Genomic DNA, 25106 nt, shown 5'->3' with positions numbered 1-25106 from the left:
TATTTATTTCTGCTCTCTCTGCCACTCCCCGTCACGCCGCCGCGGGGGAGGCTCGAGGCGGTGGCATCCCGCTCCCGGCCGGCCGTTCCGGTCCCCATCCCTTCCTTCTTCCCCTGCCCCCCCCTCCCCCCCCCCCCCCTCCGCGCCAGGCGGTGCAGCCCGGTGCCAGGCTCTGCCGTGCCCCCCCGGCGGGGATACGGCTGTGCTGTGAGGCTGTGGGAGGGCGGTGGGAGAAACGCCCACCCTCATCTTCCCTTTTTGTCGGTGAGTCAGTGCCGCGTTCGGCTGGACGGCTCTTTCGGACGGCTCGCAGGCTGAGGGAGGCTTGAAGAAGAGGCTCCTCTCACTGTCGGATCTGTTCTGGAGGCCGTGGTCACCCGGCTTGGGGTGTCTGCAGCTCTGCAGCAGCAGACAGTGGCTTCCAGAGGCATCTCTTCAGAATCCTGCAAGTAGGTGAGGCTTTCTCTATAGCCCTCGGTAATGCAGATTTGACCAGAGCGCTTCTAACGAGGTTCTTGAACCTGTGTGGTGGAGCCATGGAGTGTCACCGTCAGCACAGCTAGAAGTGTGTTGGAGTCTTTGGATGGCGCAGGAAGTCCTTGTGCTTTGAGCCAGCAGTGTGCCCTTGTGGCTCAGAAGGCAAATGGTGTCCTGGGCTCCATCAGAAGAGGGGCGGCCAGCAGGGACAGGGAGGTGATCGTCCCCTCTACTCTGCTCTTGTGAGGCCCCATCTGCAGCACTGCGTCCAGGGTTGGAGCCCCCAATATCAGAAATATCAGGGAACTGTTGGAGAGGGTCCAGAGGAGCCACAAAGATGAGCAGGGGCTGCAGCACCTCCCCTACAGAGACAGGCTGAGGGAGCTGGGCTCGTTCAGCATGGAGGAAAGGAGGCTGTGGGGTGACCTCATGGCAGCCTGCAGTACCTAAAGGTAGCCTAGAGACAGGAGGGGAGTCAGCTCTTGGAAAGGGGAGATAACAGCAGGACAAGGGGAAATGGTTTGAAGCTGAGGGAGGGCAGCTGGAGGTTGGGTGTCAGGGGGAAGTTGTGTGCTGTGAGAGTGGTGAGGTGCTGGAACAGCTGCCCAGAGAGGCTGTGATGCCCCGTCCATCCCTGGAGGTGTTGAGGCCAGGTTGGATGGGGCCCTGGGCAGCCTGGGCTGCTGTGAAATGGGGAGGTTGGTGGCCCTGCGTGTGGCAGGGGGTTGGAGATTCATCATCCTTGAAGTGCTTCCAACCTTGGCCATTCTGTGATTCTGTGGTTGCTAGGAAGGCTTGAGGCTGCTGCTGCTTGATAGTGGTTCCCTTGAACCAGCCAAAATTAGCCTGGAAATTAGGCTTCTGATGTGGCACCTACGTAATGTGCTTATTCTGGCATTTGTATTTTCAGCAGTAAGAGAGTGGATAAAATAAGTGAATAAAAAAAGAAGAAAAAAAAGTGAGTGTTCTGTAGCTTTTTGAGAAGCAGATGAGTGAATGGGAGGAAGCAGCATTAAAGGAATGGAGCTTAAACACTAATGTCTGTAAGCCTGTATCAGTAAGGAGGATGTTGTTCCTAAAAGCATGAGCTTGGCCAGTGTCTTTTTGTACTCCTTTGTGTTATCCCCATTGACCTGTTGTCATCACACCACTGGTTCAGTGTTCAATGGTTTTGTGGTTGCTGTTGGATTACCACTAATGTATTTGCTTACACATTTGCTTCTGATACTGCAGTATTTATACTGAAGCCTCTGGCAGGCTTTTTCAAGATAGGCTTTTATTTAACAAAAACAAAACAAAAAAAAAAAAACATCAAGTTTCTAATAGGTTTTATTTTGGGGTGTTGTTATTTCTGTTGTGCAAGGACCAATAGACATTGTTATATGCAGCTGTGAGCAAAAAGTCATTTCTCCCTAATTTGCCCACAAGTGGTGGTAGGTTTGCCACCCTAGCACACAATCAGAATTCATGTGCATGTGAACCCATGTAGTCAGGTACAGCTTTGAAACTGACCCTGTCTCTGAGAGGAGGACAGGGCTAAGAATCTGCCCAAATCCCCTCCAGTGTTGTTTTTCTGTTTCTCTGTTGCATATTGCATTCCTTACAGAAACACAGCAAGGTTCTTTAGGCAATGGAATAACCGAGTCTGTTTAGTAGGAATCACAGAATCTGTTTCTCTGGTGCCTAATCCATCAGGTGAGGCCTGCTGAATAAGACCCAGAGCACGGTATGTTGGCTTTTTAACAGCGTTCTTCAGCTGCCATAAGGATAGGTTTTTCTCCAGGTACTGTGGTTTAAAATATTAGCTTAGCGTGCAGTGACAAGCTTACCTGAAAGCCATTGACCTGAATTTGTGTCCCAACAGAGGTTGTTACCTTGTTTTCTGCAGCTAATACTTAATATTCTTCTCTGTGACTTCAAAAGCCCCGTTTGTTGCTAGTGACTTGAAATGCCTGCAGGGTGTACTTGTTTTTCACCTGAAAGATTGTAGTGGTTTCTCTGCTGCTAGTAGAGACTGTTTACAAACTGTAGACAGAAAACTGAGATGTAGAGGTCACTAGAGCCCAGGAAGGGAAAGAGCGATGACCAATATTGGACACTGGGGACTGCTGCTGGGTAATTTGAAAGCTAGGGAATGTGGTGGTGTGATTTTTTTTTTTTTTTTTTTTTTTTTTTTGTCATATATGAGACCTAAGCATATTCCTCAATTTTGTCTTCTGCAGGTTGTAGAATAATGTTGATATAGTTGGTATCTGCTGTACCTCATTTACCTGGAGATTTCCTGTTTCAGTTTGGTTCTGAGTGTATTTCCTGAAAGAGATGAAGAAAGGACCAGGAAGTGGTGCTTGTCCCAGTGCTGGAGTTCCAGACGAGATAACAGAGCCAAACTCAGATGGCAGTAGGAGCGACGGAGACTCAGCAAAAGAGAAAGATGTGCTTACTTCTCCTGGAGAACTGGAAAATATACAGCTGAAACCCAGCAGCGAAACACACAGAAAAAAACTCTGTGGCTATTTAAATAAGCTAGGCATTAGGGGTCCAATCAAGACCTGGAAGTCTCGGTGGTTCATTTATGATGAAAATAAGTGCCACTTACTATACTACAGGACTGCACAGGACATCAACCCTTTGGGCTCTATTGATCTCTCCAGTGCTAGCTTTGACTGCAAAGTAGAAAATGATGAAGGGGTTTTTGAGATCAGAACACCAAACAGAGTTTTTACTCTAAAGGTAAGAGGCAGCAGCTTCATTTGAGGGCTGCTACAAAACATTCCCCATTAGGACAGATTCACCTCTGTAATGTACCTCAGCCTGAGTTTTGTGCTAATCCCCTCAGCCTGGACTGTTACCTTGTAAATCTGAGTTCCTTGCTCTGTTTTTGTAAGGCTGGGTTTCCGTCTGAGATGGCTTTTCTTTAACAGAATAGGAGTAAAAGCCAAACTGGGTGCTGGACTGAAGTAATTTGAGAGTCCTGCACCCATGCATAACTTATTGAATAGAAATGAGCTCCTCTGTATGAACTGGTTCCCGCAGCAGGAAGCTTAGATTCCTATCTCTGTGAATGTCTCTATTAAGAGAACTCTGTTCATGATTCCCACCTAAAGTGATCTTAACATTTCTGCTCAGTCTTGGAACGCAGTAAACCAGAAATGGTTAGAACTTGGTCAGCTATCTAGTGAGGTTCTGTTGCTAAGGCCATGCTGAAGATTTACTTTGTCTCTCCAAATTAAGATTTGGGACTGGAGAATGTAGCATAGGCATGACTCAGCTGCCTTTTATTTTTGCTAACATGGGCAAAACAGTGGTTGTTAACCCTACAGATTATGTCTTATGCTGTTAAGATTGCCTGCTGCTTCCTGTTTTCTCTTAGGCAATCAGCAAACAGGCAATGATGTACTGGCTGCAGCAGCTACAAGTGAGACGTTGGGAGTTTTGCAGTGCTCAGAGCAGATTTCCCGTGGGCAGCTCCCAGCTTGTAAATGAACCTCTAGTTGGCAGAATAAGTAAGTGTCACCTGTGTCATCCCTTCATTTGCTTTCAGCCTCCGAGTGGTGAGCGGTTCTCATCTCTAAATGGCTAGAGGCACTGCCCAGGTATTTAAAGGCACGTGCCAACTATCACTGCCTGGATTGGTGTTTGGAGGTCGTGGCCTTACTGGAGATGAACGTGAATGCACTGTCTCTTGATCTGCCACGGTGTGTGCTAGGCAATATTCAGGTATCTTATGGCTGTGAATCCCCTCTTAGCTTCCCTCATACGCTGGAACCCTGCATGTTTGGTGATGTCCCTTTCCACTGTGAAGCCAGCAGTAAGCAAGTCCTGTAGTGGTGGAGGAATAAAGGTGCACGTGCCTAGCAGTTTGAGTAAAGAGGCCAATGGAGGGCAGAGACAGAGCATCCATATATTTAGCTATGACTAGATGCACTAGATGTTTTGTTTAAAGCAACCAACCTGCTCCCTGCTGTGTCTGCTTTAAATACCCTGGCATTTCACTATCATAAGCAGCAGTGGTATAACAAAAATATTTGTGAGCTGTTACCTATGCATTAAGAAACACTGCGACTGGGGTAGGGAACAGCAATAACTCTGCTCTTTATCTGTTTAGAGGCTTGAATTTGATTTCTAAGGTCTTTCTCATGTACAAGTGCTTGAAGCCACTGGGTAGAAATAAATTAGGGACTACTCAGGGACTACTTGGAACCTTCTGTAATTTCATCTTATATAAGGGAAACCTGCTCTGCTGCTTTTGTTACTGACGTGTTGTATACAGAATGCCTAAATGTAAGAAAATGTTGTGGTTCTTAAGTTACATTGAGGAGTCAAAGTCTAATGAAAGACTGCCTTGGACACTTACTTGCCTTTCATGTTTTGGTTTGTTTCCACGTAGATGTTGCTGATGATGAGGGCTTTCTGCCTCCAGTCAAAACGCCAACAGAAGTGGTGGGTTTACAGGCAGCCTCTCTGCCTGCACCCCAAACAGCTACAGCTTTGCAGAACATCTCCCTTAAGCACCCTTGGACAGAGATACAGTAAGTGCATGAGGAGAGTTGCAGTGCAGTTCGCATGCCCATCTATGCGTTACTTACTTGTTTATATTGTTTGAATTGGGGCACTTTTCTAGGTAGATAAGCCATGAAGCAGTTTTGTGAAGAAACAAACTTTATGTTGGAGCTTCTTTGACATCCGCTTGTTCTAGTGTGTTTCACAAGATATAGCTGTCTTGCAAAAGATCCTAGAGGCAGAATCAGAGCTTGATTAAGCTTTCCTAGGTGCATCTAGTGGTTTGCTTATTTTCTGTGGTGCATCTGAACATTGCTCTTGGAAGGACTTCTGGGCAGGTTGAACTGTACTCTGTAGGTTAGCAATAGAAGCCCTTTCCAGTGGCTTGAAAGGATCTTGGGTACTTTGCAGAGCAGGTACTTCAAGCTCGAGGCATTTGAGCCTGTAATAAGGCCTTGACACTACACAAGTTGCTGTAGCTTGGCTGATTTTCAGGCATGTGAACAGTCCCCCTGCCTGCACTGATTTCATGTTTGTGATTGCAAGCTGTGGCTCCATTGGGGTTTACACATTATAAACCTTGAGCAGATACTGTTGCCCAAAGACAGTCCGCACCAGTGTGTCCTTAAGCATATCCTCATCACTTATTTACAGATAGCCCACAGCATGCAGGTGGTCACAGGCACTTGCCAAATGTTTTTGGAGGGGAGGTTTGCTGTAGTTTTGTATCGCTGCTGCTCTGGCTACAGTCTGATACTGATAGGAAGAGAGGCTTCCTATGGTACATAAGAGTAGCAATCTCAGCTGTACTGTTTTGCAGGATAGATACAAAGTGCATTCTTTCCTCTGCACTTTGATTAAAAATACTGTAATCATAACTCCTCCCCAGCCTTACTTTTGTAAGCTTGAGTAATAATTGCTTCTTTTCATCCTTGGATCCAATTGTTACCTTGGTCCTGTGAACATTTCTGCAGGCTCTGTTGTGTAGAGTGTTTGGTTTCAGCTGAGTTCCTCGGATTCCTGAGTTGTTCTGGTTTCATGGGGAAATCAGCATAGCATGAAATGAAGAAAAGCAGGAAAATTGCATCAAAGGAAATCCCACTGCAGCCTATGGGGAGTGGAGGTCTGCTGATCTCTTTTGCCAATGCATTTGCTTATGTCAGAAATTTCTGCTTTTCTACTCATGAGCCTCACAGTAAAAAGGCAAAAAGGAGAATAATATCTAAGCTCCAGCTTCATTAACAGTAAAGACGTAGTTAACATGATGTCCTGTGTATGTGTCAGAACAAGGGGCTTATTTTCTTTCAGCTGATGGGAAGAGAGAAGACTTATATAGAAATAGGCAGCTGTCTCACTTTCTTGTATAGGTTTTACAAAAAACACTGACATGCTGCTGGTTCTCCATGATCTTGTGGAGACATCTTTTAGTTCTTCTGGCAGCATCTGAAAGCAGCAACTGCAACAAACAGTCTGTGATTGACTGCTTCTAGATCTCATGGCAGTTTTATTCCAGAATCTCTGTACTGTATCAAAGCTTATCAAATTAGTTGTGGCAAGGTTATTAAATGTGATTTAGATCACAGGACCTGTGGCAGCTTCAGCTGTAACTGTTGTGGCAGTTTTGGCTGTAGAGAGCTGAACTTTTGTTTCTGTCTGAGGGCTTCTGCAAGGAACTGAGCTAAGGGAGGAAGAGGAGAGGGAGAGAAAGAAAGAAGAAATGATTGTGATTTTATCTGCTGCCTTCTGTCCAGCCTTTATGTAGAGGGCTGAAGGGTGTGGAAAAGATCTCCATCTGATTCACTTGGCTGTGCTGGTAGCAATTTTGTGGCATCTTTCTGATACGTGCTGGTTTCAGCTTTGCTCCCCTTAGATCCACCAGTGCTGTGAATGATTTTTTTTTTTTTTTTTTTTTTTTTTTTTTTAAATCAAATGGTGGAGGCAGGTTCTGGGAGGAGGGAGATGTGACGAATGAGGAGATGTGTGTCACTGGGTAATTCGAATATAACTGGCTGCAGCATTCATCTCTTCTGTTCACTGTTTTAGTCTCTTCTTGTTTCAGAAACACTGTCTACAATATCTGTGGCTCCAAGCAACTCTGGGGGAATGATGGGAATGTCTTTAACTTCAGTAAATTCCAGGAGGACCCTGAACAAGAGGCAGAAGTGGAAGCACAGTGTACAGGTGCCTGTTACTGAAATGTATATGGCTATGACATAATTTACTAGTGAGTCAGACTTAGCAGAAAAGTGAAGGATAGAGTGGCAAGCAGTTCTGGGACATGAAAGCTTGACCATGTTGTCTCCTTCCTTCCTTCCTGAGCGTTGCTGGCACAAGAAAGACTCATTTTGCTCTGCTTTAGGCTGTATCTGTTTGTCTCTTACTCGTGGAATCTTTTCCAGAGGCAAAATGATAAACCATATTGCTAGCCCATACTATTTCCTGGAATTGGAAATTAAACTGCTGTACAGTCTCATTCTCCTCAACCCTTTCCTCCCAAATATAGGGTGTAATTGCTGAGTTTAGCATGTGTTCTCCACATACGCTAACTGCCTTTTGTTGTGGGCAAGACAGGTGGGGTGAAAGGAGGGTTTACAGGTACCATGAAACATTATTTATTTATTCTGGGGGCACCTGTGGTTCTCATCCCTGCCATTTGTGAATCCCAGCAGGTTGATGTTTCTTGTCCTGTGTGTCAGTCTTCTAGTTGGAGCTGTTGTGAGTCCCCTCATAGCAAGACATAGGAGTCTGTAGCAAGAAACTCAGTTCTGTTTTCAGGCCTGTTAGCCTGACCTTGGTGCCAGGGAAGGTTATGGAGCAGATTGTCTTGAGGGAGATCACGTGCCTTGTGCAGGACAGCCAGGGGATCAGACCTAACCAGCATGGCTTCTTGAAGGGCAGGTCCTGCTTGACCAACCTGATCTCCTTCTATGATCTGTGACCCATCTGGTGGATGAGGGAAAGGCTGTTGATGTGGTCTACCTAGACTTCAGCAAAGCCTTTGACACTGTCTCCCACAGCATTCTCCTGCAGAAGCTGGCAGCCTGTGGCCTGGATGCATACACTCTTGGCTGGATAAGAACATGGCTGTAGGGCTGGGCCCAGGCAGTGGTGGTGAATGGAGCTAAAACCAGCTGGCGACCTGTCACCACTTGTGTTCCTCAGGGGTCGGTGCTGGGCCTGTCCTCTTCAGTGTCTTTATTGATGACCTGGATGAGGGCATTGAGTGCACCTCAGTAAGTCTGCAAATGACACAAGGTTGGCTGGAAGTGTGGATCTGCCTGGGGGTAGCGAGGGCCTGCAGAGGGACCTGGGCAGGCTGGAGAGCTGGGCTGAAGCCAATGGGATGAGGTTCAACAAGGCCAAATGCCGGGTCCTGCACTTTCGATGCAACAACCCCAGGCAACACTGCAGGCTTGGGGTGGAGTGGCTGGAGGACTGCGTAGAGGAAATGGACCTGGGGGTGTTGGTTGGTGCTGGGCTGAACGTGAGCCAGCAGTGTGCCCAGGTGGCCAAGAAGCAACGGCATCCTGACTTGCATCAGGAATAGTGTTGCCAGCAGGGACAGGGAAGTGCTTGCCCCCCTGTTCTCGGCACTGGTGAGCCTGCACCTCGAGTGCTGTGTTCAGTTTTGGGCCCCTCACTGCAAGAAAGATATTGAGGCCCTGGAGCGGGTTCAAAGGAGGGCAACAAAGCTGGTAACGGGTCTGGAACACAGGGCTGATGAGGAGCAGATGAAGGAGCTGGGAATGTTCAGCCTGGAGAAGAAGAGGCTCAGGGGGGACCTCATTGCTCTCTATAACTTCCTGAAGGGAGGTTGCAGTGAGCTGAGGGTCGGCCTCTTCTCTCATGTAACAGTGATAGGACTGGAGGGAATGGCTTCAAGCAGCACCACGGGAGATTTAGGCTGGATGTTAGGAAATGCTGCTTGTCTGAAAGAGTGGTCAGGCACTGGAATGGCTGCCCAGGGAGGTGGTGGAGTCACCGACTCTGGAGGTGTTCAAGGGACGTTTGAGTTTTGTGTTGAGGGATGTGGTTTAGTGAGAACTGTTGGTGATAGGTGGATGGTTGGACTGGATGATCTTGTAGGTCTCCAACCTTGGTGATTCTGTGATTTTGTATAAATTAACTCTGTTTCCTTTCAGTGAAGGAGACCCCAGAGGATGGGAGGATGGAGTCTCGGTTGAACTTGTTTAGGAAAGCCAAGTGGGTGAACAGTAGCTTGGCAGAAGAGCAACCCCGGGAGAGGAACTCAATGGATAAAGTGAACGTCCTACAGCAACAGATGCTGACACTCACAGAGGAGGTCAAGTCACAGAAGGTGAGTGTGGTGAAGAATCTTCTGCCTTTAAGGGCAGGACCCTGAAAGTGTTCACAGGGACTCCCTGGACCTTGGTTCTTGGTAAGGCTGAGGGGGCTGAGCAGGCACTCAGCTGAAGCTCCTAGTGTCACCCTGATGTACATAACCTGATGGTGCCTAGCACAAGGAAAGCACGGGCATTCATTAACCACAAAACGTATCTAGCAGACAGGTTGGAAAAGAGAGGTTAAAAAAAAATCCAGGTGGGTTCTGCAGTTGTCATGCTGGTGTATGTTATTTAACAGATGTATGAAGTACAATCTTGGATTGGATATCATGATGCTGACAGGAGCTGCCAGATTGAGTTGTCATGTTTTTTTTGAACAACAGTCTACCATTAAGATGTGATGTGATTGCAGAGCCCAGTCACTGCAAGGCCTCTGTCTCCTGAATGACAGTGCCAGAATCCTCAGTAATGCTAGTATCTCTTTCCAGCGAAAGAGACAAGAGAGCCAGGTCCCATGGTGGGTAATTGAGTTACACCCTTGTTTTGGTTCCTTAAATGTCTGAGACAGCAGAGCATGAATCAGCAGCACAGTGCTGGATGAAGCTTTTGTACATTCACGTGGCTTGGAGTGAGGGAGTACTTCTGCAGTGTGAAAGCTGAAACAAATACAGCAATTTCCATTCAGTTTTCCTTCAGAGAGGAGTCAGTTTCGAGATCCTGAGGATCTTTAGCTGTTCACTCATTGCTTGGCAGGTCTGTAGAGTCCTGGGCAGTTCCCTGGGCACACTGTGAGCTAATCACTGTGAGTTTGCTTGCTTTTACCAGGAGTTGGTTAAGCTTCTCCACAAAGCCCTGGAGGCAGCCCAGCAGGAGAAGCGAGTGTCTAGCATGTATCTCACTGCAGCAGAAGATAAGGACAGGCTGGAGTTAGTGCGCCACAAAGTGAGACAAATTGCAGATCTCACCAGTCGACTGGAAGCTCTTGAGCAGGAGAAGAAGGAACTTGAGCAGATGCTTGCTCTGAGAGACAGCCATATCCAGGAACTCAAAGAGCATGTGCAGCTTCTGATGGAGAAGAACCATGCCAAACAGCAAGTCATCATGGCCTTGACAGAGCAGAGGACCCGAGAACACTCTGATCCCCTGCAAGAAGCAAACGCTGTCACTGCAGAGACATTGTATAAACACCAGGAGGAGATTGAGCACCTGAAGGTGTGTGGAGGTGACACAGATTATTTGAGAGGTTGCATTCCTGTACCCTCCGATTCAGTGGGAGATTGTTCCTAGTGGAAAGCACAGACTGTATTTCTAGTTCTGTGTGCATCAGAGATGGGGTGGGAGGGCCTCACCTGGTATTGATGGAGTTCTCAGAAGCAGATAGCTTGGCTTCAGCCAGGTGGAACAAAATACTGTTTTGATCTAGTTGACACTGAGAGCCAGCCTCTTTGTTCAATCTCCTGTTTCACTTACTGCTGTCTAACCTGCTGTTTTCATGGCTCTATTGGTGTGTGCTTCCCTCTTGCAAATAGTTTCCTAACACATCTTAGTTTTTTTCAAATCCAGCCTGTTGCACTGTTACCACGCACCGTTATAATGAGCTGTTAGTGTGCGGTGGAGAACTGCCAAATGAGGCACTCTGCTGTGGGAAGTGTTTTTTCTCCCAGCTGTGGGGCTGAAACCTTCTTAAAAAAGGGAGAAAAGTATTCTTCATCTCAGTTAGCTGTTTCTTTAGCTTTCTGCCATCCAACTGTCTCTACGTCTTACAAGTGCATATGTTTTCTAAGTACATTTAGCATTTTCCAAGTGTCTTCTCTATGCATGACACCACTATTTAATGTTGTGCCTTCATTTCCTTTGTAGACTGTATTTGTCCTGGAAAGTCCTGTCTTGTCTCTAGAACATGACATTTTTTCTTGTCCTTTACTCATTCCATACACAAGTCCCTCTAGGGACCCTCATAAACTGTTCCTCTGTGACTGTTTTGTTTTGTGGCAGGATGATATCGATGCATACAAAACCCAGAACCAGTTTCTCAATTCGGAGATCCACCAGGTTACTCGACTCTGGACAAGAGTTGCTGAGAATGAAAAAGCCCTTCTGATGAAGGTGAGGCAAAATAGTTCTTTTTTCTTGGGGACACCTTTTTCTAAGCTCTGTCCTAAGTGGGTGCTGGGATGATTTTGATACAAAAACTCACTGGGAAGAAATTTGTTTTGTATTTTTTAATTTCAATTATTATTTTTAGTTTAATTTTCTTGCTTTGTATTGTTCCCAGATTAGACATGATTGTTTTCTGTCTCCAGTCAAAGTAAAATGCTTGCAAAGTTCACTCTTAGGGATGCTGAAAACTAACTCAGACTCCTGTAGATTCAGCCTTACTTTTGGATACAAATAAAGAAATTTCTGTGCTAAGAGAATGAGAAGTTCTTGAGACTTGGCAGGCTGACTAGGTCCTGGCTCCATCTAGTTTTGATTTCTGCACAAGGCCTGGTGCTGTAAGGTAGCAATTCTCTTAGATCCTGCAGCTAGTTGAGAGTTGATTTCTCTTCTTAGGCTCTGTTTTTATTTCTAGTGTTGTAAGTATGCATAAACTAGTTGTGCTTAGACTTGTCTTTCTGGTCCTAAACCACTGCTTCAGGCTGGCATTTGTTCTCTAGGTTTTCCCTGGGTTTTCCTTACTAGATTTCAAGGAATGTCCCCATAGCCCTGGATTCTGTAACAGGGCAAGCAGCTGCTTCTGAGGTGGTGTTGTCATTCTTTTATCTCTTTGCTTCCTAGTCTTTTGAAACCCAGTACACCTCAGCTTGTTCTTGTTCTCTGATCCTCCAATTGCTCTCAGCTTCAGAATGGAAGTAATCATACTGAAATGCTCGACTTGAGGCAAAATGCTGAGTAAAGTGGTAGTGTGACAGTGTCCTATGCTCTTTTCTGTCCACTTTCTATGCAGCCTAATTCTTTCTGTGATTCCTGTTTTGTTTTTAATTGCTGCTTCCCACTGAGAAGTCCTGTGCTTCCTGTGAAACACTGATTAGGTGAGTTTTGTCACCTGTATGGCCTCAGTTGTGAATTGTGAAGTGCTGATAACAATCCTCGTTTCCCCGTTTCCCTCCTCTCCCCCTCCCCACCTGCTTTTTTTTTCTTTTCTGTATGCCCTGGAGTGTGGAGGTTTTGCTCTGTTTGAACTCACTTGAGCTTCCTGTGCTTGATGCTGTATAGCAGTATGATGGTATGAGGTTGCTTGGGAGCACATTCACTTTGTGATTCTGCTGCGTATCCTGAAGTTGTGGAGGTTCCAGCTCAGCCCCTTGAGTGGTGTGTATTTTCAGAGTACAGCTCAGTCTGTGATAGAGAACTTGTCTAAGCAGGAGAGGAAAAGCCTGAAGAGAATTCAGATGCAGTGGTGGCTCTGATCTGTGCTGCCTGGGATATGGCCACCCCTGATGCAGTGCAGTAGGTAAGCAGGTGATGCTGTATTTGGCCTGCCATTCAAAAAGCAACTTGTGTTGTGTGCTTGCTTATGAAGCTTATGTGTGTTCATTGGCAGTGGTGATTCATTCATAGCTGCGCTTCACATGGATGTAGAAAACTGCTGGGCGTGTTTTCTGGGGTCTTGCTATTCAGGAGTCTTTGTTTTATGTGTGGGCCAGCAACGAGCAGTGGTGATAGAGGAAAAACTGTCAATGAGCTACCTCATTCCTTCTTGTTTTGCCATCAGTGTGCCTATCTGCAAGCCCAAAACTGCCAGATGGAGAGCAAATACCTGACGGTCTTGCGGAAGCTGCAGGAGACTCTCTGTGGCCTGCCCAGCTCACATGCTGATTTGGTGAGGAACCTCATCCAGGAAGCACTCCAGTGGGATGTGAAGGAAGGAGCAGATCTGAACCTGAACCCTGTGAGGTAATAGAGAAGCACATGGGGAAATTCACACCCTTGCAGGAGTCTGTCAGTGGAGGGGAATTTGCAGGCAAGAGATCTGAGACAGCTCTATAGCAGGGAATTGGAGCCATGACCTACAAGGAGAGGGAGAGGAAAAATGGTAATGTGAAAACCATGCACAGCTGATAGTAGCACATCACTGCAGGAAGGGGAGTTAAAAGTTATATAAACCCTGTCACTAACTAGTTGCCTGAGAGAAGAGGCTGACTCCCACCTTGCTACAGCTTCCTTTCAAATGGTTGTACAGGGTGATGAGATCTCCTTTGAGTGTCCTCTGCTCGGGATTAAACAAGCCCAGCTCCCCCAACTGTTCCAGACCTATCACCAGCCTTGTTGTGCTTCTTTAGACATGCTCCAGCGCCTCAGTCTTTCTTGTAGCAAGGGCCCAAACTGAACATGGTACCTGAGGTACAGCCTCACCAGAGCAGAGTACAGAAATGCACGAGAGGTCCCCTGGAAAGTAGAGAATATTTATTCCTCGGAGTTTTCTAGACCCATTCATATAAAGCCATGACTGCCCTGTTTCTAGCTGTGGGTCAGTCTTGCAGTAAGGGATGGGGCTGGACTGCAGACCCCAAGGGTGCTTTGCTACTAGTGCTGCTGAGGACCTTGCATTTGTGTTTATGCTATTCTGCACAGTTACTGCCCCAGTTTTGTAACAGATTCTATTACATCTGGCTGATTAGATTCAGATTCTCCAGATAGTCCTAAGAGTCTAAGGCCAGGCTTGGTCTCTGCCAGTTCACTTGGACAATGCCTGCCTGGTTCTGGATGTGGGTGTGTGGCTCTTGCTCTACCTTGAGATTGGGAAATATTAAGGTGGAGATGAATTGTAATTCCTTTACCTCCCTGGAGATGAATTGTAATTCCTTTACCTCCCCATGTTAGCTGAGATTAATGCTGTATTAATTTGAAGTTAATAGATACGATAGGTATATGTTAGAAAAGATAAAGCATGCATGGACATGGACTGACTTGTTTCCTGTGCAACCTACGGTAGGGCGCCTGCTTTAGCAGGGGTTGGACTTGATCTCTTCCAACCCATGTGATACCTTGGAGTTAGCTCTGACTGGGGACTAAGGGTGCACAGACCCTCAACAAGCACCATTATCTGCATTTCTGGAGTGTCTGATTAGAAAGAGATTTCCATTGTGCACAGAAGACATTCAAAGGTGCTGTTGGTCTCTGTTCTTTGTTCTGATGCTCTGAAGCTTTTGCAGTTCCAAACCGTCTCTGTCCTAAGACAGAGAAGATAAACAGGTTGAGCAAGATGCTACCTTGTGTGTAGGAGAAAAGATGGATTGAGTATAGAGGTCTGTTGTGGTCAGACTACAGGTCAGAGCAGCTACACTTGAGTTCATCTGTCTGTCTATGCTGTTGGTGCAGGCTACCACTTGTCTTCATGGTTCTGTGTCAGCAGACGTGGCAGGCTCATGCACACAGCAGCTGGAGAAGCACAGGAGAAGTACTTGTGCTCTGGCGTGGGTGACGGGAGCACAGCAGTGGCCCTTGGCACAGAGGCCAGAGCCAGCCTTTGAATTAACCTCTGCCTTGTGCCCTTCCAGTGAGTATGATGAGTACGGGTTTATGACCGTACCTGACTACGAAGTTGAGGACTGGAAACTTCTGGCCAAAATTCAAGCCCTGGAGATGAAGTCCAACAACCTGCGGAGCCAGGAGGTAGTGGAGAAGCCCCTTCGTGACAGGTGGAATAGCATCGGGGAGCTGAGTCCCTCTGCAGAGCTGAAAAGCCTTATTAGAAGTGGCATTCCTGTGGAGCATCGGCAGCGGGTCTGGAAGTGGATTGTCAGCCAGCACTGCAGCTATCTGCCTGACCACTACCAGCGGCTGCTAAGACAGAGCAAGAGCACTGAGCACCCTGCCTGCCGGCAGATTGAGCTTGACCTGCCCCGCACACTGACCAGCAACAGACATTTTTCATCTCCCACTTCCCAGCTCATCCCCAAGCTCCGAAGGGTGCTGCTGGCATTCTCCTGGCACAATCCTGCCATTGGATATTGCCAGGGACTGAACAGGTGAGGAACCAGGTATGCTGCTTCTTCATGGGATTGCACTGAGACGGTGTAGGTACTTTCACTAGGCTGTGATTCAAACAGTCCCAGGCTCCTGTCCCTCTCTAGAGCTGTACTAGCTCTAGATATTTTCTGCATATGGTGTCTTTTTTCTACCCAGTGTTATTGCTGTGTTGTAGCAAGCAACAGAATGCACTTGTCTTCCTATTTTGTAATTTTCAGAGGAAAAGTTATAGGAGGTGAAGTGATACAGTCCCAGGCTAATGTCACCACATATAGGCTGAATCTGTGCGTCGTAATGTGCTCAGAAGAACACTGGTGATGGCTTTAGTCTGGTGATAGTTGGAGGAAGTGTTAGGAAGTGCTGGGAGTTGGAGCAGATGACACATGAGGAGAAGCTAAGGAAATTGATCTGGTTGTATCTGAAGAATTACAGACTCAAAAGGAACTTTAAAGGTCATTTATTCCAACTTCCCTGCAGCAAACAGGGACCCTACAGCTAGATCATGTTGCTCAGAGCCCCATTGAGCCTAACCGTGAGTGTCTTCAGGATGGGGCATCCACCACTTCTTTGGGCAACCTGTGCCAGTGCGCCACCACCTTCATTGTCAAAAACTCTTTCCTTATAGCCAATCTAAGTATCTCCTCTTTTAGTGTGAAACCATTTTCCCTTGTCCTGTCATAGCAGACCTTGCTAAAATCTGTCCCCTTCGTTTGTATAGCCCCTCCAGTTTAGAGGCTGGAAGGCCACCACCAGGTCTCCTGGAGTTTTCTCTCTCCAGGCTGAGCAGCCTGAGCTCTATCAATCTGTGAGGCTCAGGGAATCTGTAAGCTTCTCTCACTTCCCAAATTTAGGCTACAGAAAAGATTAAAAAAAAAAAAAAAAAAAAAAAAAAAAAAAAAAAACAACAAAAAAAACAGGCTTCTTAGAAGTGTGTAGCCTACAAAAAGAGGCACGGGTCACTAGCTGCAAGAAGGGAGTTTCTGATTGTACGTTTTCACGTGAGGAAAATCTGTGTAAGCCATTCCTATTGCTCTTCAAGTGGTCCTCAGAAAGATGTTTTCTATTCCAGAAATCCCTTGATATTAGATGTTATAGAATTGTAAAATGGATCAGATTGGAAGGAACCCTTATAGATAATCTGGTTCCAGTCTGCTCTACCCTCCCTGGGATACCTTACACCAGATCACACTGCTGAAAGTCTGATCCACCTTCTGTATGTTTCCCCAGCCTTGAACTCTTCCCATCTAACTAAAGGGAGATGAGTCAGAGCTAAGGGGAATAAGAGTGGAAGGATGAGGTGAGCCACGTCACATAATATGGAATGTCTCTAAGAAAGCTGTTTGCTATGTTCAAATAGCCATAGCCAGCACACTTTGCTAAATGCAAGGATCTCTACAGAACATTCCATTAGCTCAGAAGCCTGGTTTTGTTGCTGAAGCTCTGTTTTTGATGCTTCCTGCTTGCTGACAGAAGCACACAGGAAAGGAAGGCATAGACCCTGGGTTCCTTCGAATGCCTGCAGAACAGATCATTCTCTGACCAGCTGTGCTCCCTCACAGAGAGCTAGAGACAGGCCAGTAAGAATCTTGGATTCTCCTGTTCTGTGTTGGACTCTGTCTCCTCCTGCAGTGTTCTATTGCCTCACTTTGTTTTGTTCATTGCAGATTGGCAGCTGTTGCCCTGTTGGTCCTGGAAGATGAGGAAAATGCTTTCTGGTGTCTGGTCCATATTGTGGAGAACCTAATGCCAGCAGACTACTACAGTGACACCCTGATAACATCACAGGTGAGCTTGCACCCCCCTCTACTGCTTGTACTGCTTTGATGTAGTGATTTTTGGTAAAGGGTTAAAAACAAGTAGTCAGCTTGGAATGTGTTTGACTTCTGACAGTTGACATCACCTTGCAGTTCCTTCCATTACAGTTATAAAGTTGCTTAAGAAATGTGGCACCACTCCTGAATAATCACTTTGGTGATCAGGTTAGTCAGGAGAGAAGTGCCCATTAACTGCAGTTATTTATTGCAAGGAGGACCCAGTGAAAGTGAAGTAGCTAACTCTGACATGTAGAACCAAATATGAAGAAAGTGTACTTTTGGAAACTGCCCTCCATCTTTGGACTGCCCAGCGCAGATGAAGGAAGGCAATGGAATTGTAGTATCAACTGTGCTTCAGTTTAGCATCAAATAGCCTCATTCTGGCTTTGGAACTCCCTGCAGATCAGAAGGTGCTGTGGCCATGATATAAAATGCTCTGTTACCCTCCTGTTTAAAGTCAGTGGATTTCAAAGTTTTCAAGGCATAGAATCACAGAATGGCCTGAATTGAAAAGGACCACCATAATCATCTAGTTTCAACCCCCTGCTGTGTGCAGGGTCGCCAACCAGCAGCCCAGGCTGCCCAGAGCCACATCCAGCCTGAACTTGAATGCCTGCAGGGATGGGGCATCCACAGCCTCCTTGGGAACCTGTAACAGTGCCTCACCACCCTCTGGGGGAAAAGCTTCCTCCTGATATTTCACAGAATCACAGAATTGTAGGGGTTGGAAGGAACCTGTAGAGATCATCGAGACCAACCTCCCTGCCAGAGCAGGTTCCCTACACCTTTAATTTAATTTAATTTAATTTAAACCTCCCCTGTCCTGTTGTGATGCCGAATTGTTTGTTGGTGTTTACTGGGACAGGGCCATGCTGTTTCCCAAGTCTCTGGGAAACAAGTCTCTGACCAGCCCACAGAGACTTGGGAAGCAGACAAATTATTGTCAGACAGCAAAATGTCTGTGGTGTAGTGGTCTGGATCAGCAGTGTTGACAGTGAAATCTGATAGACTGCAGTCGATATGTGAATTGTGGAGACTGCTGGGGAAGAAATGTCAGGAGGCTCTCCTACATTTGCTGAGTAATGACCATCAGTGAGCCTTTTTTGGAAAGACTTCATGGCCTCATTTGGCCCCTGAAAATGTAGCCAAGGCGCAAGCAAAGAGGTAGGCTTATGGTCTTTGAGGGTTGGCTTGATAAAGTGAAAGCTGGCTGAAAATGTTTAGTTGTTGCAGACTTGAAAGACCAAAGCATATCACTTTGTCTGGTTTGTACTAGAGGGCCAAAGGTAAGTAGGCTGACAGAACTGGTATAGTAATATGATATGGTGTAGAGAAGGACCTAACCCTGGTCTTGCTTTGTACGCTTCCTCTTGTAAAACCACAGCTGTCTTGAGATGAAGCCTTTATAAACTTGATTAAAGGATCTCACTAGCTGCATTTGTGTGTCTAGGTTCATGCAGCTACAAGCAAAACTGACAGCAGTGAGTCCACAAGGAAGTGAACTGAGAATATCAGCTGTTTCTTGTGAAGACAGAGAGGGGTCATACGTATTCAGTCTGTTAGGCCATGTGCAGTCATTCAGCCCTGGGCATGCCCTGTTACTCAGCTGGTTTCTCATGACATCACAGAAAATAGCAGTAAGACTGATGTGGAAAGATGTGTCAGTGATTTCCTCGTGACTTTGAGATGGAGAACTCTTGCCACTGTGTGAGAAGAGCACATTTCTGCACATCTCAGCCCTGTTTCAGCTCCACACTCCACCCCTCTCCACACCTGTCACTTGGTACTGCACAAAAGTTTGCTGCTCAGTAATTATGAAGGGCTGAGAGGCAATGAGATTCTGCGCTCTTCCTGTTTAGGCTATAAGGCAGCACCAGTGGCATGTATAGGCCACTGTTCTGCTTCACTGTCCCTCTCCTTCGTACTAGGGTGGTTTGTGCTTGCTAATTTTTGTTGTTGTTGTTGTTTTGGTCAAGTTTAGGTAGATCAAAGAGTCTTCAAAGACTTCCTGGCAGAGAAGCTGCCTCGCCTCATGGCTCATTTTGAGCAGTATCAGATTGATGTTTCACTCATTACCTTCAACTGGTTTCTGGTGGCCTTTGTGGACAGCTTGGTCAGTGACATCCTCCTGCGAGTGTGGGATGCTTTCCTGTATGAAGGGACTAAGGTAAAACCCTTAATCTAGGGCTTCTTTCTGTCTGCATCACATCTGACGTGACAGCAGATTGATGAACGTTCACACGTGTCAGGAGGTGTGGGCATGAGCCTCTTGTCCATCTGCCTCTTTAGTGCGATGCCTTGATGTCTCCTCATCTTCTGTTGCTGTGTTGCCTGCAGGCAGATCAAGCCTTTGATATTGTGCGTGGTGCCCTTGCCATTTCTTAGCACGTAGTCCTGCTGTAAAACAGTTCTATGATATGGTCCCCTCTGCTCTACAACTCAGACACAGCTGAGAGTGGACAGATACAGGGATCAGAAGATGGGCAGAGATTTAGTATTGCTGGAAATAGGTGTGAATTTTGCACTCTCCCTCTGCATAGAGAGAACTGGAAAACCCTTGTGAGATTAGTTTTAGTGTCCTTTTGGAGGCTCTGGTATGCTCCGGAGTTGTAAATTAGCTCACAGGAGGTTGTTCTCTTGGGTTTGTTCTTTTGGGTTTAGCTCTGTGCTTCTTTAGGCCTGCCCTAAAGCAGCCTACTGAGTACAAGCCCAGCAACCACATGTACTGCAGTGTGTATCCCTTACCCTACGTTTTAAGCCATGAGAGCCTGTTCCCTCAGTTGCTAAGCCTTTGCCAACTGAAATGCCTTTCAACTTTCCAGGTGATTTTCCGCTATGCTCTTGCGATTTTTAAATACAATGAGGAGGAAATCCTAAGAATTCATGACAGTGTGGAGATCTACCAGTACCTACGTTTTTTCACAAGGATGATTGTGGATGGCAGGTAGGATGGACTGTTAGGTGTTGTCAAGCTTCTATCTTAAGCCTGTACTTGTTCACTTTTACATCAACCTGAAAGGAGATGTGACTAGTGTGTTAACAGATGCATACATTAGCATGTCAACAGGACGTAGACCTATGTGCCTCTTTTTTGACTGTTCCTCCATGCCCTTACTTAAGGCCTGCTTGGCTTGGACTATGTCATGCTACTGGCCTGGCCAGAAAGCTTGTGTTAGTTCTCTTTTTCAGCAGCTGGAACTTGGGAGTCCTACCTGGGTTTCCTGCGGCTGAAGTGATCAGGGTATTTGGGAGCACAGTGCTGCTCATGGCCTTTGATAGCACCAAGTGCTTAAGAATAGCAGTTGTATAATCAGAAGAGCTGAGCAGAGGGACTATTCCTCCTGCAAGGAAGATGAGTCATCAGGGTTAGTCTTGGATAGTCCATCTCCTCATGGTGTGCTGCATACTTTAAAAGTGTATTTTAAAAGGTTCCCTTGTTTTGTTGTTTGCATAAGAAGCAATTGTCTGTGATTCTTTATGGCTGTGCTGCTTGGTGACTGCTGAGCACAGAGGGCTGAAACACTTTCTGCAGCATCCTGGAGTAGTGAATAACGAGCTGCACCAGAGAGGTTTGGTCTGGGAAATCCCACTCTCCTTAAACACTTGGATATTTGTTACTATTTCAGACAGTAAATGGGTTCACTGGGCCTCTTTTCCATTGCAGGAAGCTGATGAACATTGCCTTCAATGATTTAAACCCCTTCCCCATGAAACTGCTGAGGAATCGGAGGAGAATTCACAGGGAAGAGCTGGAGACAGAGCTGTGTGAGCTGGAACAGATCAAAGCAGCCTACGTAAAAGGGAGAGCAGAGCAGGGATCTCAAGGCTTGGAGGAAATCGTTAGTGAGGAGGAGGAAGAGATATAGCGAAAACAGCTCATCACTCCTCTCTCACCTTGTGGAAGGTCTAACAGCTATCTGTATGTGACAGAGGGAGAACAGATGCTTGTAGGAGTTCATCTGCCCCTGGAAGGCTGTCGATGTAGGACCGTGTGGGGATTTAGCCAGGCTTTCTGATAGATTAGAAGGTGTCAGAGGAATTTTACCCATCCTGTCCACTCCGTGCTGTGCAACTGAGAGATGCAGCTGAAGATCTGTAGGAAATAATGGTGGTGGTACCACAACATGATGCCGGTGATCCAACCAGGCAGGGCATTTCTTGAAGAGGCTTGAAAGAGATTTTTCTGTGCATACAAAATCATAAATAAGTAAAGCAAGAGCTTTTCCTCACTGGTACCTAAACTTCTTAACTGTTTGGGAGGGGAACCTGCTCTTTGAACACACAGTGCCTTTAGTGGTTCACTTGGCAGGAGAGCACACACACACACAAACCTGCAGCTGTTGAGCCATGCTGCTCTCTCCAGGTTGGGCCTGAAGAAGGCCTGGAAGCTGGAGTACATCTTGCTATGGGGCTCAGGCTGGGACAAATGAAATGAAACAGGGGAAGGTGGAGTTGTCTATCCAGTTTATTTTGGTTCCTGTGGGAATCCACAGGGGCACAAGGTGTGCCTCTTGCCTGGCTGGAAGATGCTGGGAACTACCCTTCCTCTTTGTTTAGCTTTGAGCAGAGCCATCTGTGTGACAAACTGAATTTGCACTAGAGAGCCCTCATCTTGCTGTGAACCAGCTGGCTATGGACATGACATGGCAACTTGGACTGCTGGGGGCAGCTGAGTCTTTCAACCCACAGCTGACCAGGATGAGCATGTGTCCCTCTCTGCCTCTGAGGCATGCTTCTCCTCTGCTAGGCTTCTTCACCTGTGTCCCTGTCTCTGACATACACTGAAAATCCACATGAATGTGTCCTTTCTGACTTGATTTCTCTGAGGTTTTGAAGGGAATCCATCTTTGCTGTGCCCAAGTTTTGAGTGTGGGTGCTGCTTTGATGCATGGAATATGGCACATTAGGGGTGAAACTATTTGGACTAGATCACACACACACAAAAGTTACTATTTCCTGAATTAGCTGCTGGCCTCCATGGCCTCCAGTGCACCAAAGTGCCCCTCCTGCCCCTAGCAGATGAGATCTGATAGCTTTCTCCTCTGCCCTGGGGCTGCCCCATCCCTTGGGCCTGCAGCTCAGTCCTCCACAGATGCAGAGTTGGTCGAGTGCTTCAGATAAATACAGCTTTTTCCCCATCCTGATTCTGCTGCCCTGCTTTCCTGCTGAGAGGTGCTTTATTCCAAGTGTGCCTGCAGCACCCTGCTGTACGGGGAGACATCTGCTCTGTATTTTTAGGAGCCCACTCAGCAAATTATGCCTCCTCTAAACCTTGTGTGTATAAAGTCATCCACGCTTGCAGAGAAAGGGAGACGGGGCATCCACAGCCCGTGCGGCTCTCAGCTGGCGATAGCCAAAGCCACGGACAGCGGTGAGCCCAGCAACCTGGCCACGGTATGAGGCACGAGGACTCCGATCAGCCCGGTTCGAAGAGTGACAGAAGCCTGAGCTGGCAGAGCCCTCTAGAGGCCGGCACACAGCACGAATTTACATTCAAATGGGAGCTGAGGTCCGGGAAGAGCGAGAACCCTGCAGCAGGTAGACGGGCAACAGCGAGACAGATCCACTGCCGTCAGTAACACCTGTGCACACCGACTGTGCGTGAGAAGAAAGTCTCAGCAGTGTCTTACCACAACATCTCAACCCTCTGCCCGACCCCCAAAAAACCACACCAGTTTTAAAAGGATGCCATGTAACTAGAGCAGCTCCAAAGACAGAAGGATGTTCTTTATAGCTGCTGATCTGATTGACTTATAGATTTACGCATGCACACAAATACAGATTGCTGCTACTTTTGGCTTTTGAAAAGCATCCTCTCTTAAATAATGACGTGGAAATTAGAAGTATAGTTAAAATCCTGTTGTTATTAAGACTTACAGCTTTTGCTCCACACGTAACGTTTAATGGTGTTCCTCTGATTGTTAATCACCTGCTGGTTGTATGACCACTGCTTCCTTCCTAAACTGTGGTGAAAATGGGCATAACTGCAAGGCCTCTGCCTAGCCAGCGTGCTCTCACAGCCCCTGCTCCTGTTCCCTCCTGCTCTACCAACTCTGATGCTCCTGACCAGTGCTGGGCTGAACCACTGGTGTCACGGGATTGAGCCGGGCCCCGAGGTTTAACTTAGCAGTGTGCTGGTCCTAGTGGCCTTGGCAAGACCTGTGGTAGCCGTGGATCCTGGCTGTTCTGAACAGAGGTTATCTCTGCATGAAATTCATGAGGATACTTTGTGCTGCCACGGCCAGCTGTCACGGCTGGAAAACAAGAGTTTGAGACGGAGCACTGGAGTCCAGTAGTTCCACCTGCCTGCACTGGCACTTGTGAACTACACAGAACTCTTCTGCTGGCTCAGGAGTCCCTGGGTTTTCAGCATGTGGCTTCAGCCCTGATTTGAACCACCGTTACCTTCATACCCCTTAGCTAATCCCTTGCTTGCAGAAGTGCCAGCACATAGCAGAGCAACTCGATCCCCTCCTGCACCCTGGCGTGCTGCCATGACAGAGCCAGGCCCAGGACTCTTTTTTCTGATTTGGGTTAATTTTTATCCCAGGCTTGGGCTTCTCTTCCAGGTAGAATGACGGAGCAGAGTGAAGGCCTTGCCAGGGGAGGGGAGTGATAAGGTTCCATCACAGGACCTGCCTGCAGTGCTTGGGCTGTTTATGGCAATTTCTTGTGGGAATAGATGTTCCAAATTCAAATCGACACTTGTGTTTTGCTTAATCCTCTGCTAGTTTAATGTTTTTCAACACGATAAAATCTCTCGCACGTTGAAACTCTGAAAGGCCCACCAGTTTTGAAAGGGCAGTGTTTAAGTCAGCCTCAGAAGTCCATGCTGTGCCTCCGCACCATCTGCCAGCATGTGTCTGCTGCAGCCAGTGACGTCCAGCTTTGCAAGGCTGAAAATAATTACAGCAGGACAGGTGGAAACCAGGCAAGCTCTCGTTAAACAGTGTTAATTGGGTGTAGCCAACAAGAGGCTTCTTCCATGCAAACCCACTGCAGGCCTGTTGTTTCCCTTGTCCTCAGCAGTGGGGGATGGAGCTGAGGTCACACCAGCTCACACTGCCCAGGGCCCCATTCAGATTGGCCTGGAACACCTCCAAGAATGGGCACCTAAAGCTTCTCTGGGCAGCTGTGCCAGCGGCTCACCTATTTCTTTTTTAGCATCTAATCTAAATATCCCCTCTTTAAGTTTAAAGCCATTCCCCCTTGCTCTGTCACTATCCAATGGTGTAGAAAGTTGTTCTCCCTCTCGTTTATAAGCTCCCCTCAAGTCCTGGAAGGCCACAGTGAGCTCTCCCCAGAGCCTTCTCTTCTCCAAAGCCCAGCTCCCTCAGCCTTTCACTGCAGGAGAGGTGACCAGCCCTCAGATCCTCCTCTGGGCTCGCTCCAACAGCCCTGCATCCTTCCTGCTTCCGAACTGCAGCATCCCACCCAAGGAGAGCACGGTCCTGCAGGGCTGTCCCCCCCCGGCTCAGCACAGAGCCGCCGCCGCGACCGACCGATGATAGCTGTGGGATGCGGGCACGGGATGGAGCGATGTCCGCGGGTAGCTGGCCAGGGACAACTCGTCCGCCCTGATCTCGGGCATCGCCACCGCCTCGCCGAGCTCCGCGGCACCACGCATGGCCCCAGGGCCGGGCTGCGGCTCTGCGGGCGCGGCGAGCCGCCTGCGAAGGCGGGCGGCTCCGAGCCCACGCGTGCCAACAAACGTGCGCTGCCGGGGCCGCCGAGCCAGCCCGGTGCCGAGCTGAGGAAGGGACGTGGGAGCGGCGGTCGGGCGCATCACCGAGCGGCGGCGGCGCTGCGACTGTGGGCAGATGACAGCAAGGCGTTTCCCTGCCAAACGCAGCCCAGACCGCACCGCGACCCTTCGACGACGTCGGGGGACAGCGCGCGGCTGCCTCGCAGGGGACGCGCGGGGCGCCGAAGCGTCAAGCCGGGGTAAGCAAGCGCCGCACCGCCAGCCGCCCGCATCCGCACCGGGCGCCCGCGGACACCTCCCGGCTGCGGGGCGCGGCATGGGGGCGGGCCGGGG

The 25106-nt window shown here is 47.8% G+C and overlaps 1 protein-coding gene across 3 annotated transcripts; it reads left to right on the top strand.

Moving 5' to 3' along the window:
* Positions 1 to 158: 158 nt before the first annotated feature.
* Positions 159 to 21297, top strand: TBC1D2 (TBC1 domain family member 2). Of its 3 annotated transcripts, none has more exons than XM_052701435.1 (14): positions 162 to 449; positions 2700 to 3207; positions 3848 to 3980; positions 4865 to 5006; positions 7037 to 7158; positions 9120 to 9295; positions 10107 to 10493; positions 11277 to 11387; positions 12997 to 13178; positions 14783 to 15253; positions 16919 to 17039; positions 19050 to 19235; positions 19891 to 20012; positions 20733 to 21297. In XM_052701435.1, exons 2-14 carry the CDS (start codon positions 2797 to 2799, stop codon positions 20932 to 20934), a joined length of 2766 nt encoding a protein of 921 aa, XP_052557395.1. In that variant the 5' UTR covers positions 162 to 449; positions 2700 to 2796; the 3' UTR covers positions 20935 to 21297. The 3 variants fall into 3 exon arrangements, with proteins under 3 accessions (XP_052557396.1, XP_052557395.1, XP_052557394.1); XM_052701434.1 differs by having other exon boundaries at positions 162 to 453; XM_052701436.1 differs by lacking the exons at positions 19891 to 20012; positions 20733 to 21297 and having other exon boundaries at positions 159 to 453; positions 19045 to 19163.
* The last annotated feature ends 3809 nt before the right edge of the window (positions 21298 to 25106 follow it).

This window comes from Tympanuchus pallidicinctus, unplaced genomic scaffold, assembly GCF_026119805.1.
Source record: "Tympanuchus pallidicinctus isolate F22 unplaced genomic scaffold, pur_lepc_1.0 scaffold4, whole genome shotgun sequence".
In the NCBI taxonomy this organism is placed as follows: Eukaryota; Metazoa; Chordata; class Aves; order Galliformes; family Phasianidae; genus Tympanuchus; species Tympanuchus pallidicinctus.
The sequence above is the reverse complement of the archived record's forward strand: the minus strand, read 5'-3'. Positions and strand labels throughout refer to the sequence as shown.